General features: G+C 34.3%; 1 protein-coding gene across 2 annotated transcripts in view; it reads left to right on the forward strand.

Moving 5' to 3' along the window:
• IQCB1 (IQ motif containing B1) overlaps positions 1-14,955 on the forward strand; it is a 64,840-nt gene that overhangs the window by 1,011 nt on the left and 48,874 nt on the right. Inside the window, exons 3-7 of one of the 2 annotated variants that reach the window (XM_044252240.1) lie at positions 4,152-4,263; positions 4,702-4,864; positions 6,216-6,345; positions 8,729-8,822; positions 14,269-14,368. In XM_044252240.1, coding sequence (XP_044108175.1) covers positions 4,164-4,263; positions 4,702-4,864; positions 6,216-6,345; positions 8,729-8,822; positions 14,269-14,368 — 587 coding nt within the window. In that variant the 5' untranslated portion in view covers positions 4,152-4,163. The remainder of the gene's footprint in view (positions 1-4,151; positions 4,264-4,701; positions 4,865-6,215; positions 6,346-8,728; positions 8,823-14,268; positions 14,369-14,955) is intronic. The other variant, XM_044252241.1, reaches the window with a different exon arrangement.

Below are 14,955 nucleotides of genomic sequence, written 5' to 3' on the forward strand. Positions count from 1 at the left end.
AACTAAAATATGCTCTTCATTAAAAAGGGGGGGGGGATAATAGTGCTTACTCCTTAGAGTTGTTGAGAGGATTAATTGAATTAATACATGAAAGGATTTAAAACAATTCACAGCACATAGTAAAATCTCTCCAAATGGTTGTCATTATTGATGTATAACTCCACTGTCTGGCAATATTTTAGAACCACTCTTGGTTTCTGCTTTCTTTTCTAAATCTTGAATTATTCTAAAAAGTAGGAATTGCTGTATTGTTTACAGATAAGAAAACTGGTTGAGAGAAACCCACTCCTCTGACTCTGTGGTTTGTTTTCTTATCATCTCTGTCATCTATTTGGCACTTAAAGTATTTTACATAATTAAGTATTTTATTTTACACTTGTGTATAAACATGCATGTATACTTTTTCTTTCCCAACCAGAACATGAACAATAGGGACTCTGTCCCATATAAAATTCTTATGACTGATGCATCTAACATAGTGCTCTACACACGTGTTTGGTGATAATAATGTTTCAGTGGTGTTGTATTATGTTAACTAGAGGGGAACAACAGTGTTTTAAGCCTATTTTACTTAAAAAAGACTTTCATTTAGAAATTTGAGGTTTACATATTGTAATAAAAAAGAAAGCAGAGAGTCAACAAATTGAGATACTATCTTACACCAGTTAGAATGGCAAAAATTTACAAGGCAGGAAGCAACAAATGTTGGAGAGAATATGGAGAAAGGGGAACCCTCTTAAACATTTGCTGGGAATGCAAGTTGGTAGAGCCACTTTGGAAAACAGTATGGAGGTTCCTCAAAAAGTTTAAAGTAGAGCTACTGTATGACGCAGCAATTGCACTACAGGATATTTACCCCAAAGATACAGTTTTGGTGAAAAGAAGGGGCATATGCACCCCCCAATGTTTGTAGCAGCAATGTCCTCAATAGCCAAACTGTGGAAGGAGCCGAGATGCCCTTCCACAGGCAAATGGCTAAAGAAGATGTCCATATATACAATGGAATATTATTCAGCCATCAGAAAGGATAAATACCCACCATTTGCATCGACATGGATGGAACTGGAGGGGATTATGCTAAGTGAAATAAGTAAGAGAAAGTCAATTATGTGGTTTCACTTACTTGTGGAGCATAAGGAATAGCATGGAGGAAATTAGGAGAAGGAAGGGAAAAATGAAGGGGCGTGGTGAAATTAGCAAGGGAAACAAACCATGAGAGACTATGGACTACTGGAAACTGAGGGTTTCAGAGGAAAGAGGAGTGGGGAAATGGGATAACCTGGTGATGGGTATTAAGCGGGGGCACATATTGCATGGAGCAGTGGGTGTTATATACAATCATGGAACACTACATCAAAAACTAATGATGTACTGTATGGTGACTAACACAACATAATTAAAAAAAAAAGTGAGTTTTGAAATGCCTGTAGAACATGGAGCACTGGGTGTTATATACAATGAATCATGAACGCTATGTCAAAAACTAATGATGTACTGTATGGTGACTAACATAACAGAATAAAAATTAAAAAAAAAGTAAGTTTTGAAATGCCCAAAGTTTGTACTTTTATTCCCTGCTTCAGCTTTTATTTATTAACTACCTACCAGGTATAGGTTAAGGCACTGGTCTAGCCCCTGGGTAAATGACAGTGAATCAAGAGATAAGAAGGCAGCAACCAAGGGTGATATGAGTTTTACTGTCATGAAACCTACTGGTATGAATTTTCACCAAACATGTATTAAAATGAACCAGGTTGTACCAGCCCTGAAATTAAAAAAAAAAAATTAGATTAATGAATTAAATAGAGTTCAAAGATGTACCCAAGTGACATTTCAGATTGCTTTGTTTATATCATTCATGACATATTACTTCAGAAATTTATGATAGCTGTATGCGTTTGTTCTTTTCTACAAATCTATAACCTCATCTAACTTAAAAAATATAGTTAGGTTTCTGTCATACACCATTCACGAATAAGTGTGTATTGAAAATATAAAGATATGTGAATGAAGATAGCACTAAAACTAACCATAAAAACACCAGAAAAAATCAAGAGACTGTATTTTAGATTTTAAGGTAGGGAGAACCTTTCTAAGAATGTCACCAAGGTAGATGTCATATAATAGAAGATTGTTACACTTGAGTATGTGGAAATTGTAAAATTGTGATAGAGACACTATATTTAATAAATGACAATGAGAAATTGTTTACAGCCAATATAAAAGGTAAAGTGTTCAGATCCATAACAAAAGCTGAAAGCTTCTACAGAAGAAACCAATATATAAATTGTTGAAGGATATGAATAGAAAATATATAAAAGAAGAAGCAGACAGGGAACATGAGATGTGCCTAATTTGTCTAATAATCAAAGCAATACAAATTAAAACAAGATGATGCCATTTTTCATCTAGCAGAAATGTAAAAGATAACAGTTTGTAATAAGGAAGGCTTAGTAAAATGAGCACCCTCATGTGTTGCTAGTGGAAATACAAATTGGAACACCCATTTGAACACCCATGTGGTTTAAATATATTTTGATGCACTCTTATAAAGGAAGCATAGCCTAATGCAGCCACTGGAAAGAGTGAGATAACTGTATCTACTCTCTTGGAAAGTTGTATGTCTACTATGCACCAGGAGTGACACCAGGAGCTGTGGTGGGCTTTCTTTGAAATATTTTCAGAAATTTTTTTTTAAGATTTTATCAAAATTTTTTTTGTGATTTATATTTTACTTAAAGCTTGTATTATATCCAAGTCTTGGGTATAAAGTGGTGCCAGTGGTGAAGAATAATAGCTAAAAGTGAGTGAGTTAGAAGTGTCATTTGGGAATACATTTTGTGTTTTTTACTGTTTTACATGGAAGGGAAGATAATTAACATTGTAGCTAAAACCATAGACTTTGAAGTCAGACTGATCTGGATTTGAATACCAACTCCATCATATGCTGGTGGAATTATGGTAAATTTCTTCTTGAAGCTTTATTTTTCATATCTGTAAAATGAGATGATTACAGGCTCTACCTCATACTCCTGTTGTGAAGATTTAATAAGATGATGTATATAAAAGTATTTAGCCCTGTACTTAATTCATGTAAGTAAATATAAGTAAAGATTGTACTTTTCATTAAATAATGATATCTTTGAGCTTTGAATGCCTTAAAATTTTTTTGTAAAGTTTTAATGAATTGGGATGCATTTTTTATTTAATTTTAAGATAATTTTATTTATTATGCTATTTGTAAACAAGCTTTTGTTATCTTGTAATTACATTTCGTTTCGGAGTTGTATATTGGGGATCCCCAAGACCAACCCTAGATTCAGTGATTCACTGGGAAGGCTCAGAGTTCTTAGGATATAGTCATATTTGTGGCTGTGATTTATCACAGTGAAAGGATACAAAGCAAAATTAACAAAGAGAAAAGGCAAAAGGAACAAAATCCTGTGGAAGGTGCAAACTTCCAAGAATCCTCTCCCAGTGTATTACATAGGACACATTTAATTCTTCCTATAATGAATTCTGACATTTTGAAGCGTTGTCTACCAGAGAACCTCAGTAGAGACTCAGTCACAAAGGTCTTTATTGAAAGATGGTCATGTGGGTATCCTCTACTCCCAACTACTAGAATTTCAAACTTCTGGAAGGAAAGCAGACATTCTGCATAAGCCACATTGTTTACACAAACACTTCAGGCACAGTGAGCCACTCTTAATAGGGAATGATGGAAACCCTTCCAAAATCCAAGTTCCTAGGCACCAACCAGGGGCCAATCTTGTTTCAGGCCTATGTTAGCTCTTTTCTGTACTTAGTGTTTCTTTTTGATAAAGTAATCTCTATTACAGGATTGCTGTGCAGATTAGAAAGAGTGAATATGGAGCGTCTAGCACTATTTATGACATCTAGTGCATGATAAATCATATGTGCTGTAGCTGTCACAGTAAATTATAGGAGTCTGTAGCTCTTTTAGATATATTTTAGTTAGAAAAACCAGAGTCCTCTATAAGAAAGAAATTGAAAAATGTACCCTTCACTTCCCAAAGAAAGCAAACTTAAAGTTTTATTTATATTGAAACTGTTTTTCAGACATTATTTAGGGAGCAAATGTTTTAGTGCTGTTTAACATTTATCTTTCTGATTCTGTTAAAATATAGGTGATATAAGAAATGAAGCCAACAGGTACAGACCCAAGGATCTTATCTCTAGCTGCCGAAGTTGCAAAAAGTCCTGAGCAGAATGTCCCTGTTATACTGTTGAAGTTAAAAGGTAAGAAAATCTTGGGGCCCCTGGGTGGTGCAGTCAGCTGAGCATCTGACTCTTTGTTTCAACTTGGGTCATGATCTCAGGGTTATGAAATCAAGCCCTGCATTTGGTTCTGCAGTCAGCCCAGAGTATACTTAAGACTCTTTTTCTGTCTCCCGCTGCTCCTCCCACCCCCCAAAATAAATAAATGTTAAAAAAAAAAAAATGTAAGAAAATCTTTTTGTGATTGGCTAACATTGTTTAAGTAATAGAATAATTCCATCATGGGTATAGTTTTGGCATTTGTTTCTAACTTGCTCAGAGAAATTTTAACTTTGTGATAAAGCAGTGATTTGTTTTCTTTTTAAAAGTGTTTTTAGTTGTTATTCAAACTATAAAAATACAAAAAGCTCTTGGATTTATTGAGCAAAAATAAGTATATTCTATTTGCTTTTGCCTTAGAAATAATAAACAACACACCTTTAGGAAGCTCAGAGTTGAAGAAAATCAAACAAGATATATATTGTTATGATCTCATTCAGTATTGCCTTTTGGTGCTCAGTCAAGATTGTTCTCGAATCCAGGGAGGTTGGACTACAATTTCTCAGCTTACACAGATATTAAGGTAAAGTGAAGTGATAAGTCCACTTGTTCCTGAGGGATGTAGTAGTAGATTCTTATTTATAACATTTGCTTCTTTTTACTCATCTGGTTAATAAGCACTGGCAACTTTCTTTGTGGTAAGTATGGTTGTACTTTTCCTTCATACCATACATTATTATTTTTAACTATATTTGTGAATATTTCACTGTCTAAAATTTTGCTGCATATGTCCTATGAAGATGATAATCGTGTCTTTTGCTTACCACTGAGTCTCAAGTACCTAACAGATTCTTTATTGATTAAAGAATATATGAAGAAATGAAGATACTAAGGCTCCGACTCTACACTGGAAAAACTTAGAATAGAGATGAGATGGCAGTTATGTGACATTATCATACAAGGTTGAATGAAAGAGGTGTGAAATGAAAGATAAAGCAAAATACTACAGGAGAACAGATGTAGAAACTAGTTGTTCCATGCTGTATTGACTTAGTTATCTCAATTGTGTATTTCATTAGGTAACCAAAATTCTGTGAATAAAATTCAGAAGCATCATGCTAGAAATTGAGAGAAAAGATCAAAATCATTTATTTTTTAAAAAGGCAAAAAAATAAACCAGTTGTTCTCAGTGCCTAAGCTACTTCCCAATTAAGTCGCTAAAAACATGCATTACTAACTGATCTTACCTTTCAAAACTGCTTTTCCTAATTTGTTACTACGTAAAGGCCAGATTCAAGGTGTATAGTTAGAAAAAACAATTAACAAATGTACATAATGTTCTTTTCTTATACTTTAATTTTCAAGATTATTTCCTTAAGTAAATAAAGACTTTGTTTTGATTAGATATTTTGGCTCATGAAAATATTAAGGCTCTCTGGGGTGGAATCCAAATATTAAGAAATCCCCGTGTTTGTGAATGTACAAAAAACAATTTTTATTTATTAATGTTCACAATCAAAATAGACACTCTTAAATAATTAACTTTAGCGACCAAAATAGAAAGAGAAACAGATCTATGTTAGCATTTGGCCATTACTTTAGGACTGGTGTACAAAAAAAAGCGCAAATTGAGCATTCATTCACCAGTTAAGTTTTTAGCATACTTACGGGTAGTCACTATTGTTTATCAGTGTCTTCACATTATGTTGAAAAGTGTCTGATAGCAATATTTACTAATTAGAGACCATTCTTGGGTTAGGGACTCTTGTTAATAGTAGTCTACACAAATAATTTTTATTATTGAGGGTTGAGTATACCCATCTTATATCCAGGGACTGACCTTTATGAGCAGTTTCAGGAGGATTCATTTCTCTAAATGACTTTCTCTCCTTTATTAACACAAATTTAGTCACAGATTTGTGCTCTTATTTCAGCCATTGCTGTGTGGGCTTGGAGCCAGGAGAAGATGCAGAGGAATTTTACAATGAATTACTCCCATCAGCTGCAGAAAATTTTCTGGTTTTGGGGAGACGATTGCAAACATGTTTCATCAATGCGGCTAAGGTATATGTGTTTATTTAGTGTTTTAATAGCCAAAACTCTTGAGAAGATGTTCCACATTGTTTTTCACATGTGCAGTACTTGGCTGAAAGTACAATTAGAGTAGTGGATTCAAACATTTTTAAAATTATAACAAAAAATAATCTCTAGGTATGAAATTTTAAAATGTTGGCTGAAGCATACTGTAAGACTTTGAAGGATTTGCCTTGCTTCTTAACTTTAAGCAGCACCTATAGATATTTATTTCCATAGCATCTTCCTAAAACATAACTTTTACTTTAATTAAGAGTGGAGGAAAGTCTTGTTCTGTGGCCCAGCACTTTCCTAATAGCTTCCGTGGCAAGAACATTAAAGGTGAACTTTTTCTATTTGATCTTTCAGATCTTCATTTTTTTTTTTTGAAAAAAAATTTTTTTACGATTTTAAAAATTTATTTGACTTAGAGAGAGAGAGAAAGGTCACAAGTAGGCAGAGAGAGAGGGGGAAGCAGGTTCCCTGCTATGCAGGGAGCCAAATGTGAGGCTCAGTCCCAGGACCCTGGGATCAAGACCTGAGCCGAAGGCAGAGGATTAACCCACTGAGCCACCCAGGTGCCCCTGATCTTTCAGATCTTCTGCAGTTGAAATATTTCAACCCAAACATAGGGCTTGTTTAATTCAACAAGCTTTTTTTGGGTGGATTATGCTGAATGCTATATGTACTATCTTTTTTTTTTTTTTTTTTAGCTGTCAGTTACTTAGAAGTAAGTTGCTTAATTTCCAAATATTTGAGAATTTTTTTAAAAGTTTTTATTTAAATTCCAGCTAGTTAGCATGCAGTGTAATATTAGTTTCAGGTTTACAATTTAGTGATTGTACACTTCATACAGCACTTGGTGCTCATCACAAGTGCATTTCATAATCCCCATCACCTATTTAGCCCATCTGCCCACCCACCTCCCCTCTGGTAACCATCAGTTTGTTCTCTATAGTTAAAGAGTCTGTTTCTTGGTTTTCCTCCTTTTTCCCCCTGTGCTCGTTTGTTCTATTTCTTAAATTCCACATTTGAATGAATTTTCTTGATGTTTTATTGTTACCAGTTTCAACCTTAATTCTTTGGTGGTCAGATAACATACTCTGTATCATTTCAATCCTTTGAAATTTTTTCTCACTTGTTTTATGGCCCTTTTATCTTGGTGAATGTTTCATTATAAGCTGTCTTTGCTTTGTACAGTGCCACCTTAATTGAAACTCATTCATATTAGAAACATGTAAAGATTTTGGTATGCTCAAGTTCATTTAACATGGTACCATGCAAAAAGCAAGGACTGCCTCTATACTTGAATGTGAACTCTGCGTTTGTTGTGTGGAATGTTCTGTGAATGTCAGCTCAATTTGATTATAGGACCTATAGGAATCACAAGTTTATAAGGCTGAAATTCTTTTATCTTGTAGTAGTTCTTGGCTATATATACATTTGGGCCTACTGCTATATTAAAGGTTGAGCAGATTCACAACTTTCATGAATTATGAAGAGAAATAACTAAGTCATCATGGGATATTAAATTCCAGTTGAGGTGCTTTAAGTAGATAAGGAATAGACACAGTCTTGTACTTCATGCCTAGGCTAGTAAAGTAGACCAGATCTTAAGATATTTCTTACAGAAAACCTGAGATGTGTCTTCCAACTAAAAAAAAAAAATTAAATTATGAGTGAAATTGAATGAGATAATATGGATAAGATAGTGGTTTCAGTATAAGAAACAAGGCAGAAGATCATAGGGGAAGAGAGGGAAAAATGAAACAAAGCGAAACCAGAGAGGGAGACAAACCATAAGAGACATTTAATCTCAGGAAACAAACTGAGGGTTGCTGGAATAGAGGGGGGGTGGGAAGGATGGGGTGACTGGGTGATGGACATTGGGGAGGGTATGTGTTGTGGTGAGCACTGTGTATTGTGTAAGACTGGTAAATCACAGAACTGTACCCTTGACACAGTACATTCTATGTTAATAATAAAAAAAAATAAAATATATACCACAAAGAAATTGGAAAAAAAAATATTGTAGGTAGGGAATTAAACTTAGTAGTAGAGTATAGGCTTTCTATGTAATAGCTCACAAATTCTTCCAGCATCTCCATTGGCATTTTGAGGGATGTTAGCATTAAATAAATTTTACACATTTCTAGATTTAATTAATTCAAGTTAATTAAAGTGGCACATGGGAATTTGTGTTACTACTCTACCATAACACACATTTTATAAATTAAGAAACTAAAGACTATAAAATCATGAATAGCTAAGATCTGGGAACCAGGTCCTCTGACTCCCCAGAGACAAGTTTCTCTTTTTTTTTTAAATAAAGCAATTACAGAAAAGTAAATTGGGTTTGTGTGTGTGTATTAAGGGTGAAGAAAAAGATGAATTACTACATTCATTCCAAATTGTGACTGATTCTCTCTTCTGGCTCTTGGGAGGCCATGTTCAACTCATCCACAATGGTAAGAGAAAGATTTTTAAGGTAACTGATAGTCATTGTAAAGTACCTGCTAACAACTTGATTTTTTTTCTCAAAATAAATACATCTATTAACTTTACAAATAACCACAGTTAAACAAAACTACATTGAAATAACTCCACATGCAAAAAAATAAAAGCCCATTTGGAAATTCCAGCTTTAAATAGCCAGCATTGACAATGTGAATATTAAAGAGAAAATTGCTTAAATATAATTTTCTTCTTAGCTTTTTCTATTTAGCAAATCCAAGATAAGAATTAATGATAATCTTTACAATTTAGGGAAATTTTTTTCAAAATTCTAAAGATTACACCTGTTTTTTAGGCTTACTGTGAGAGAAATCTGTACAGAGTAGATATGACTTAATTCGTAGTCTATTCTAAGAGTAAGCTTTTATATATTGAAATTTTTACTGACCTTGAAAGTTATTTTACAGGATATTTCTGCACTTACATTGAGAAATATAAATATACCTTAGTTGTTTTTTTTTTTAAGATTTTATTTATTTATTTGAGAGACAGTGTGCACAAGAGAGGGGGAAGGGGCAGAGGGAGAGGCAGAAGCAGACTCCCCACTAACTGGGGAGCCTGACCCTGGGCTTTATCCCAGGACCCTGAGATCATGACCTGAGTCCAATGCAGACTTTTAACCAACTGAGCCACCCAGGCACCCTATGCATTAGTTTTATAGCTTTTAGTTTATAGTTTTATAGTTCTCTGTGGATTCTTTTTTTTTTTTTTTTTTTTTTAAAGAATTTATTTATTTATTTGACAGAGATCACAAGTAGGCAGAGAGGCAGCAGAGAGAGGAGGGAATCAGGCTCCCTGCTGAGCAGAGAGCCTGACATGGGGCTCGACCCCAGGACCCTGAGATCATGACCTGAGCTGAAGGCAGAGGCTTTAACCCACTGAGCCACCCAGGCGCCCCAGTTCTCTGTGGATTCTTAAGAACACAGTCCTGGTCCTTGTGCCTCACTTCATTTCCCATCTTCTAAAGGCAACCTCTTCAATTAGTATAACTAATACTTTGGGTAGTTATATCCATTTTTTAAATTATGTTCGTCACTATACAGTACCTCATTAGTTTTTTGTTTTGTTTTGCTTTGTTTTTAAAGATTTTATTTATTTATTTGACAAAGAGATCACAAGTAGGTGGAGAGGCAGGCAGAGAGAGAGAGGGGGAAGCAGGCTCCCTGCTGAGCAGAGAGCCCAATGCGGGGCTCAATCCCAGGACCCTGAGATCATGACCCAAGCTGAAGGCAGAGGCTTAACCCACTGAGCCACCCAGGTGCCCCAACTCATTAGTTTTGGGGGGTTTTCTTAGAGGTTTTTGGGTTTTTTGGAGGTTTTTGTGTTGTTTTTTTGTTTGTTTTATTTTCAGCATAACAGTATTCATTATTTTTGCACCACACCCAGTGCTCCATGCAATTTGTGCCCTCTCTAATACCCACCACCTGGTACCTCATTAGTTTTTGATGTAGTGTTCCATGATTCATTATTTGAGTTCTATCCATTTGAAGATAATGCAGAAACCAAGTCCGATGATTCCCCAAAGAACAGTGTCTCTGTCTCTCTCTCTCAATACTTAGATACTTCCTTTTCTTTTAAAGCTTTACCTTTTAGTTTCCCCATTATGAAACAAATAAAGTTCCCAATTTAAACAACTTTTATCAAAAACATGAAGTACTTAGTTTTACTATAGTATAATGTAAAAGACCTAGTAAAAAGAGAGACAGCAAGAGAGAGAACACCTGAATACAACTTTTAAAATAAGCCATTTTTTTTTTTTTTTAAATAATAGCTGTAACAAAATGACAGTGTTCTTCAGGTCAGTCTATAGGTTTAAAATATCAGTAATGTATTAAAACCAAATGGTTGTGAAATTCATTTACAAAATTGGGGTCTCCAGTATTTCTCTCTAAAAAGAATCAACTTTTTGGAGAAAAGGCTGACTCTTATGTCTGGGGTAAAAAATATGCAAGGTAACCCTGAAGTATTTTTTTTGTGTGTGTTTGTGTGTTTTTTGTGTTTTTTCCCAATTTATTTATTTTCAGAAAAACAGTATTCATTATTTTTTCACCACACCCAGTGCTCCATGCAAGCTGTGCCCTCTATAATACCCACCACCTGGTACCCCAACCTCCCACCCCCCCGCCACTTCAAACCCCTCAGACTGTTTTTCAGAGTCCATAGTCTCTCATGGTTCACCTCCCCTTCCAATTTACCCAAATTCCCTACTCCTCTCTAATGCCCCTTGTCCTCCATGCTATTGGTTATGCTCCACAACTGAGTGAAACCATATGATAATTGACTCTCTCTGCTTGACTGATTTCACTCAGCATAATCTCTTCCAGTCCCGTCCATGTTGCTACAAAAGTTGGGTATTCATCCTTTCTGATGGAGGCATAATACTCCATAGTGTATATGGACCACATCTTCCTTATCCATTCATCCGTTGAAGGGCATCTTGGTTCTTTCCATAGTTTGGTGACTGTGGCCATTGCTGCTATAAACATTGGGGTACAGATGGCCCTTCTTTTCACGACATCTGTATCTTTGGGGTAAATACCCAGGAGTGCAATTGCAGGGTCGTAGGGAAGCTCTATTTTTAATTTCTTGAGGAATCTCCACACTGTTCTCCAAAGAGGCTGCACCAACTTGCATTCCCACCAACAGTGTAAGAGGGTTCCCCTTTCTCCACATCCTCTCCAACACATGTTGTTTCCTGTTTTGTTAATTTTGGCCATTCTAACTGGTGTAAGGTGATATCTCAATGTGATTTTAATTTGAATCTCCCTGAGGGCTAATGATGATGAGCATTTTTTCATGTGTCTGATAAAAAGGATGCAATCAGAGTTTATTAGGATTCTGTGAAAAGGACTGAGGAGCCAAAATAAGGAGGTTTCTATTAGCCAAAAATGGGAAATTTGAACAGTAATAGGATAATAACTGCTGAGGATTGAAACACATCAAATATAGTGAGTCTATTAAAATTATCATTAGAGAACCAATTCATTTCAAAAACTGGTAAATGAAGAATCCATTTATCTGGCCCTTTCTTATGTATCAATGAGGAGAAATTTCTCTTTATAGAAGTATTCCAGCTAATAGGTGAGGAAGGAAAGGTAGAATATGACCAGTGTACAACTATTAATGAATGAACAAATTTAGGAGTTAATCATCCATTGTCAAAATTTCAGAAGTACCTCCTAATGGCTCATCATAACCTCACATATGAAATGTAGATGTCAAAAATTCAAACCTGCATCATTTTGATCCCCCAGTTCCAATTACCAATTTATAGAAGGTCAGAGAAACATTAAATTACAACCCACAGATGTAATTAACAAAACTAGTTTGTGGGAAGCTTAAAGGACAATTGACATAGTTTTGTCACTAAATAAAACCTAAGGGGGAAAAAATGGTAGAGGGGGAATCCTTAGATTAAATTTGGAAGATAACCAGTTACAATGTATAATATGTGCAATGGGTGGATCTTATTTGGATCTTGATTCAGACAAACTTAAAAATTTGTATAATATTTGGAAATTGGAGCACTGACTGAATATTTGTGATAAAATTAAGGAATCATGATTATATAGGTTAGATAATGGTTATATTTTTAAATAATTCATATCTTTTGGGAATATATATTGAAATACTTGTGAATGAAATAAGTTGTTATCTTGGATTTGCTTCAGAATAAAATGGGAGGCTAGAAATGAATGGGCTAGGTGACATAAGATTGGCCATAAGTTGATCACTGATAAGATTGAATGACCGGTACATGCAGAGTCATGATATTATTCTCTCTTGTGTAGGCTTGAAGCTTTCATTATAAAAAGTTTAAATGGGCAAAAGTATCAGTTTTTTGGGGGAGACCAAATAGCTATTTGAAACTCAATGAAACAACTACACTTGAGAAACAAAATAAGGGCTCCAAGTATAAGTCTTATTGAGTTTTTATTTATATTATTATATAAATTATATTTGTATATATTATTTATAATAATATAAAGCAAACATTGTAAAAATAAAATGGAATGACTGTTTATTAAATTATTGTAGCATAACTTTTTTAATATAGAAAAAAGATATATATATACTACCTAGTACATGAGTTCAGTGAATTCAGAGTTAAAAAAAGTTACGAATAAAACATCTTTAAGTAGACAAAAATGAAATAATATACTTTTCCCAGTTATAGAAAAGAATGTTTTCACTAGTGAAGTAATAGAAAATAAGAAACCATAGAAATATTTAGTAGTAGTGGAATTGATTTTTTTGAAGTTGTTAAATGTTATAAAATTGATCTTTAGTAAAATATTAAATTTTGGACTCTGTAAATAGGAAAGTAATTAATATGTGAAAAATCAAATATGTTCTCTCAGGAGAGAAAAAGGAAAATAGTAAAGTTTCATGGAACTTGGATGGTATTTACAGGTATGCTTTGTCTGCATACCTGATCCTACTTTATTTTTTTTTTTTTAAAGATTTTATTTATTTATTTGTCAGAGAGAGAGAGCGAGAGTGAGCACAGGCAGACAGAGTGGCAGGAAGAGTCAGAGAGAGAAGCAGGCTCCCTGCAGAGCAAGGAGTCCAATGTGGGACTCGATCCCAGGACACTGGGACTGGGACACAATCCCAGGATGCTGGAATCACGACCTGAGCCAAAGGCAGCTGCTTAACCAACTGAGCCACCCAGGCGTCCCACCTGATCCTATTTTAATTAAAATTCTGATCAATTAATGGAGAAGGGAATAGAAACTGACATTTACAGGGAACCTACCCTGTTCTAGGGCATTCTGCAATAGTCTGTGAGAGAGCTGTTCTAGCTTTACAGATGAAGAAATACATGTTCTGAGAGGTTAAACAGCTTGAATAAGCATCCAGTGTCAGGTCTTCGTAACTGGCTGTTCAGATCCTAAAAATTATAAGCCAGTAAAAACAAGTGTTGTTTTGTAAGTAATAATTTCATTATTATTTAAGACAAAATATTAGCAAACATGGTACACTGTATAAAATAATTCAGTATTTTATGGATGTAAGCCACTGTTTACAGTCATATGTACCATTTCCATTCCTTCATATTTTCTCTTCTTCACAGGAAATTTCATTTTATTCACTGAAATTTAATGCTAGAAAGAGATTCAAATTTAGGATATGTTTTATTTTGTTTCTTATTCAATGGGAGACTACAGTAGAGTCTTAGCTTAGTATTTTTGGATGCTTTCTATTTATACCTTTCATAAAATGGAAAGACTTATTTATGGTTACTTAAACTGCCCATCTAAAAATCTTCTTTATTGTAAAGTATACAAAAGCAGGAATGTTAGCAGAAATGATCATGCTTTGATCTGGTTTTAAAAAGACAAATGAACCCCAATTGTATCAAAGAATCTTTTAATTTTAATTTTTTTTCTCTTTTAGTACTACAAAGTGATCATTTCTTGCACTTACTTCAAACTGACAATGTTCAAATAGGATCTACAGTCATGACTCTGCTCCAGAGCATACTACAGATCAACAGGTGATTTGGTTTTACAAAGTATTTATCAAAGTATTTATAATTTTTAACTTTTAGTCCAGAAGCATTACCAGTTTTATTCCAGTTTTGCTGAATTCATCAATTACATATGATTTGTAAAAGATACTTCAAGAACCCTGTTATTACCACTGTCTTTTAGAAAAGAATATAAAATACCATCAAAGCCTGGAAGTTTATTGTTGAATTGGTATCTCAGAGCTTAAGAAGATTTTAGACCAATCTCAGACTTAGAGAAGAAATATGGTAATATCTGAAGAAAAATATTAGGATCACAATAAAAAATGCTTAATCATATATTTATTTAGCAAATTGCAAACTTACTGTTACACCAGGTGCTTCAGAATGGCATAAAAGAACTAATGGGCAATGTTTTCCAGCTTAAAATGGAAAAAAGAGTATACACAGTTGTAATAATTGACTCTTCCAGTTCCATATGGATTTATTATGCATCTGTTATGTGCCAAGTGGTATGTCTCTCATTGGGTTCCCAAAGTTGATTAAGATATAAAACTTGCCTTCAAGTAGCTTACAGTGTAGTGGAAGAGACCAGCCCATGAACATAATTATAT

Source organism: Neovison vison, chromosome 6 (assembly GCF_020171115.1).
Source record: "Neovison vison isolate M4711 chromosome 6, ASM_NN_V1, whole genome shotgun sequence".
NCBI classification, from domain to species: domain Eukaryota; kingdom Metazoa; phylum Chordata; class Mammalia; order Carnivora; family Mustelidae; genus Neogale; species Neogale vison.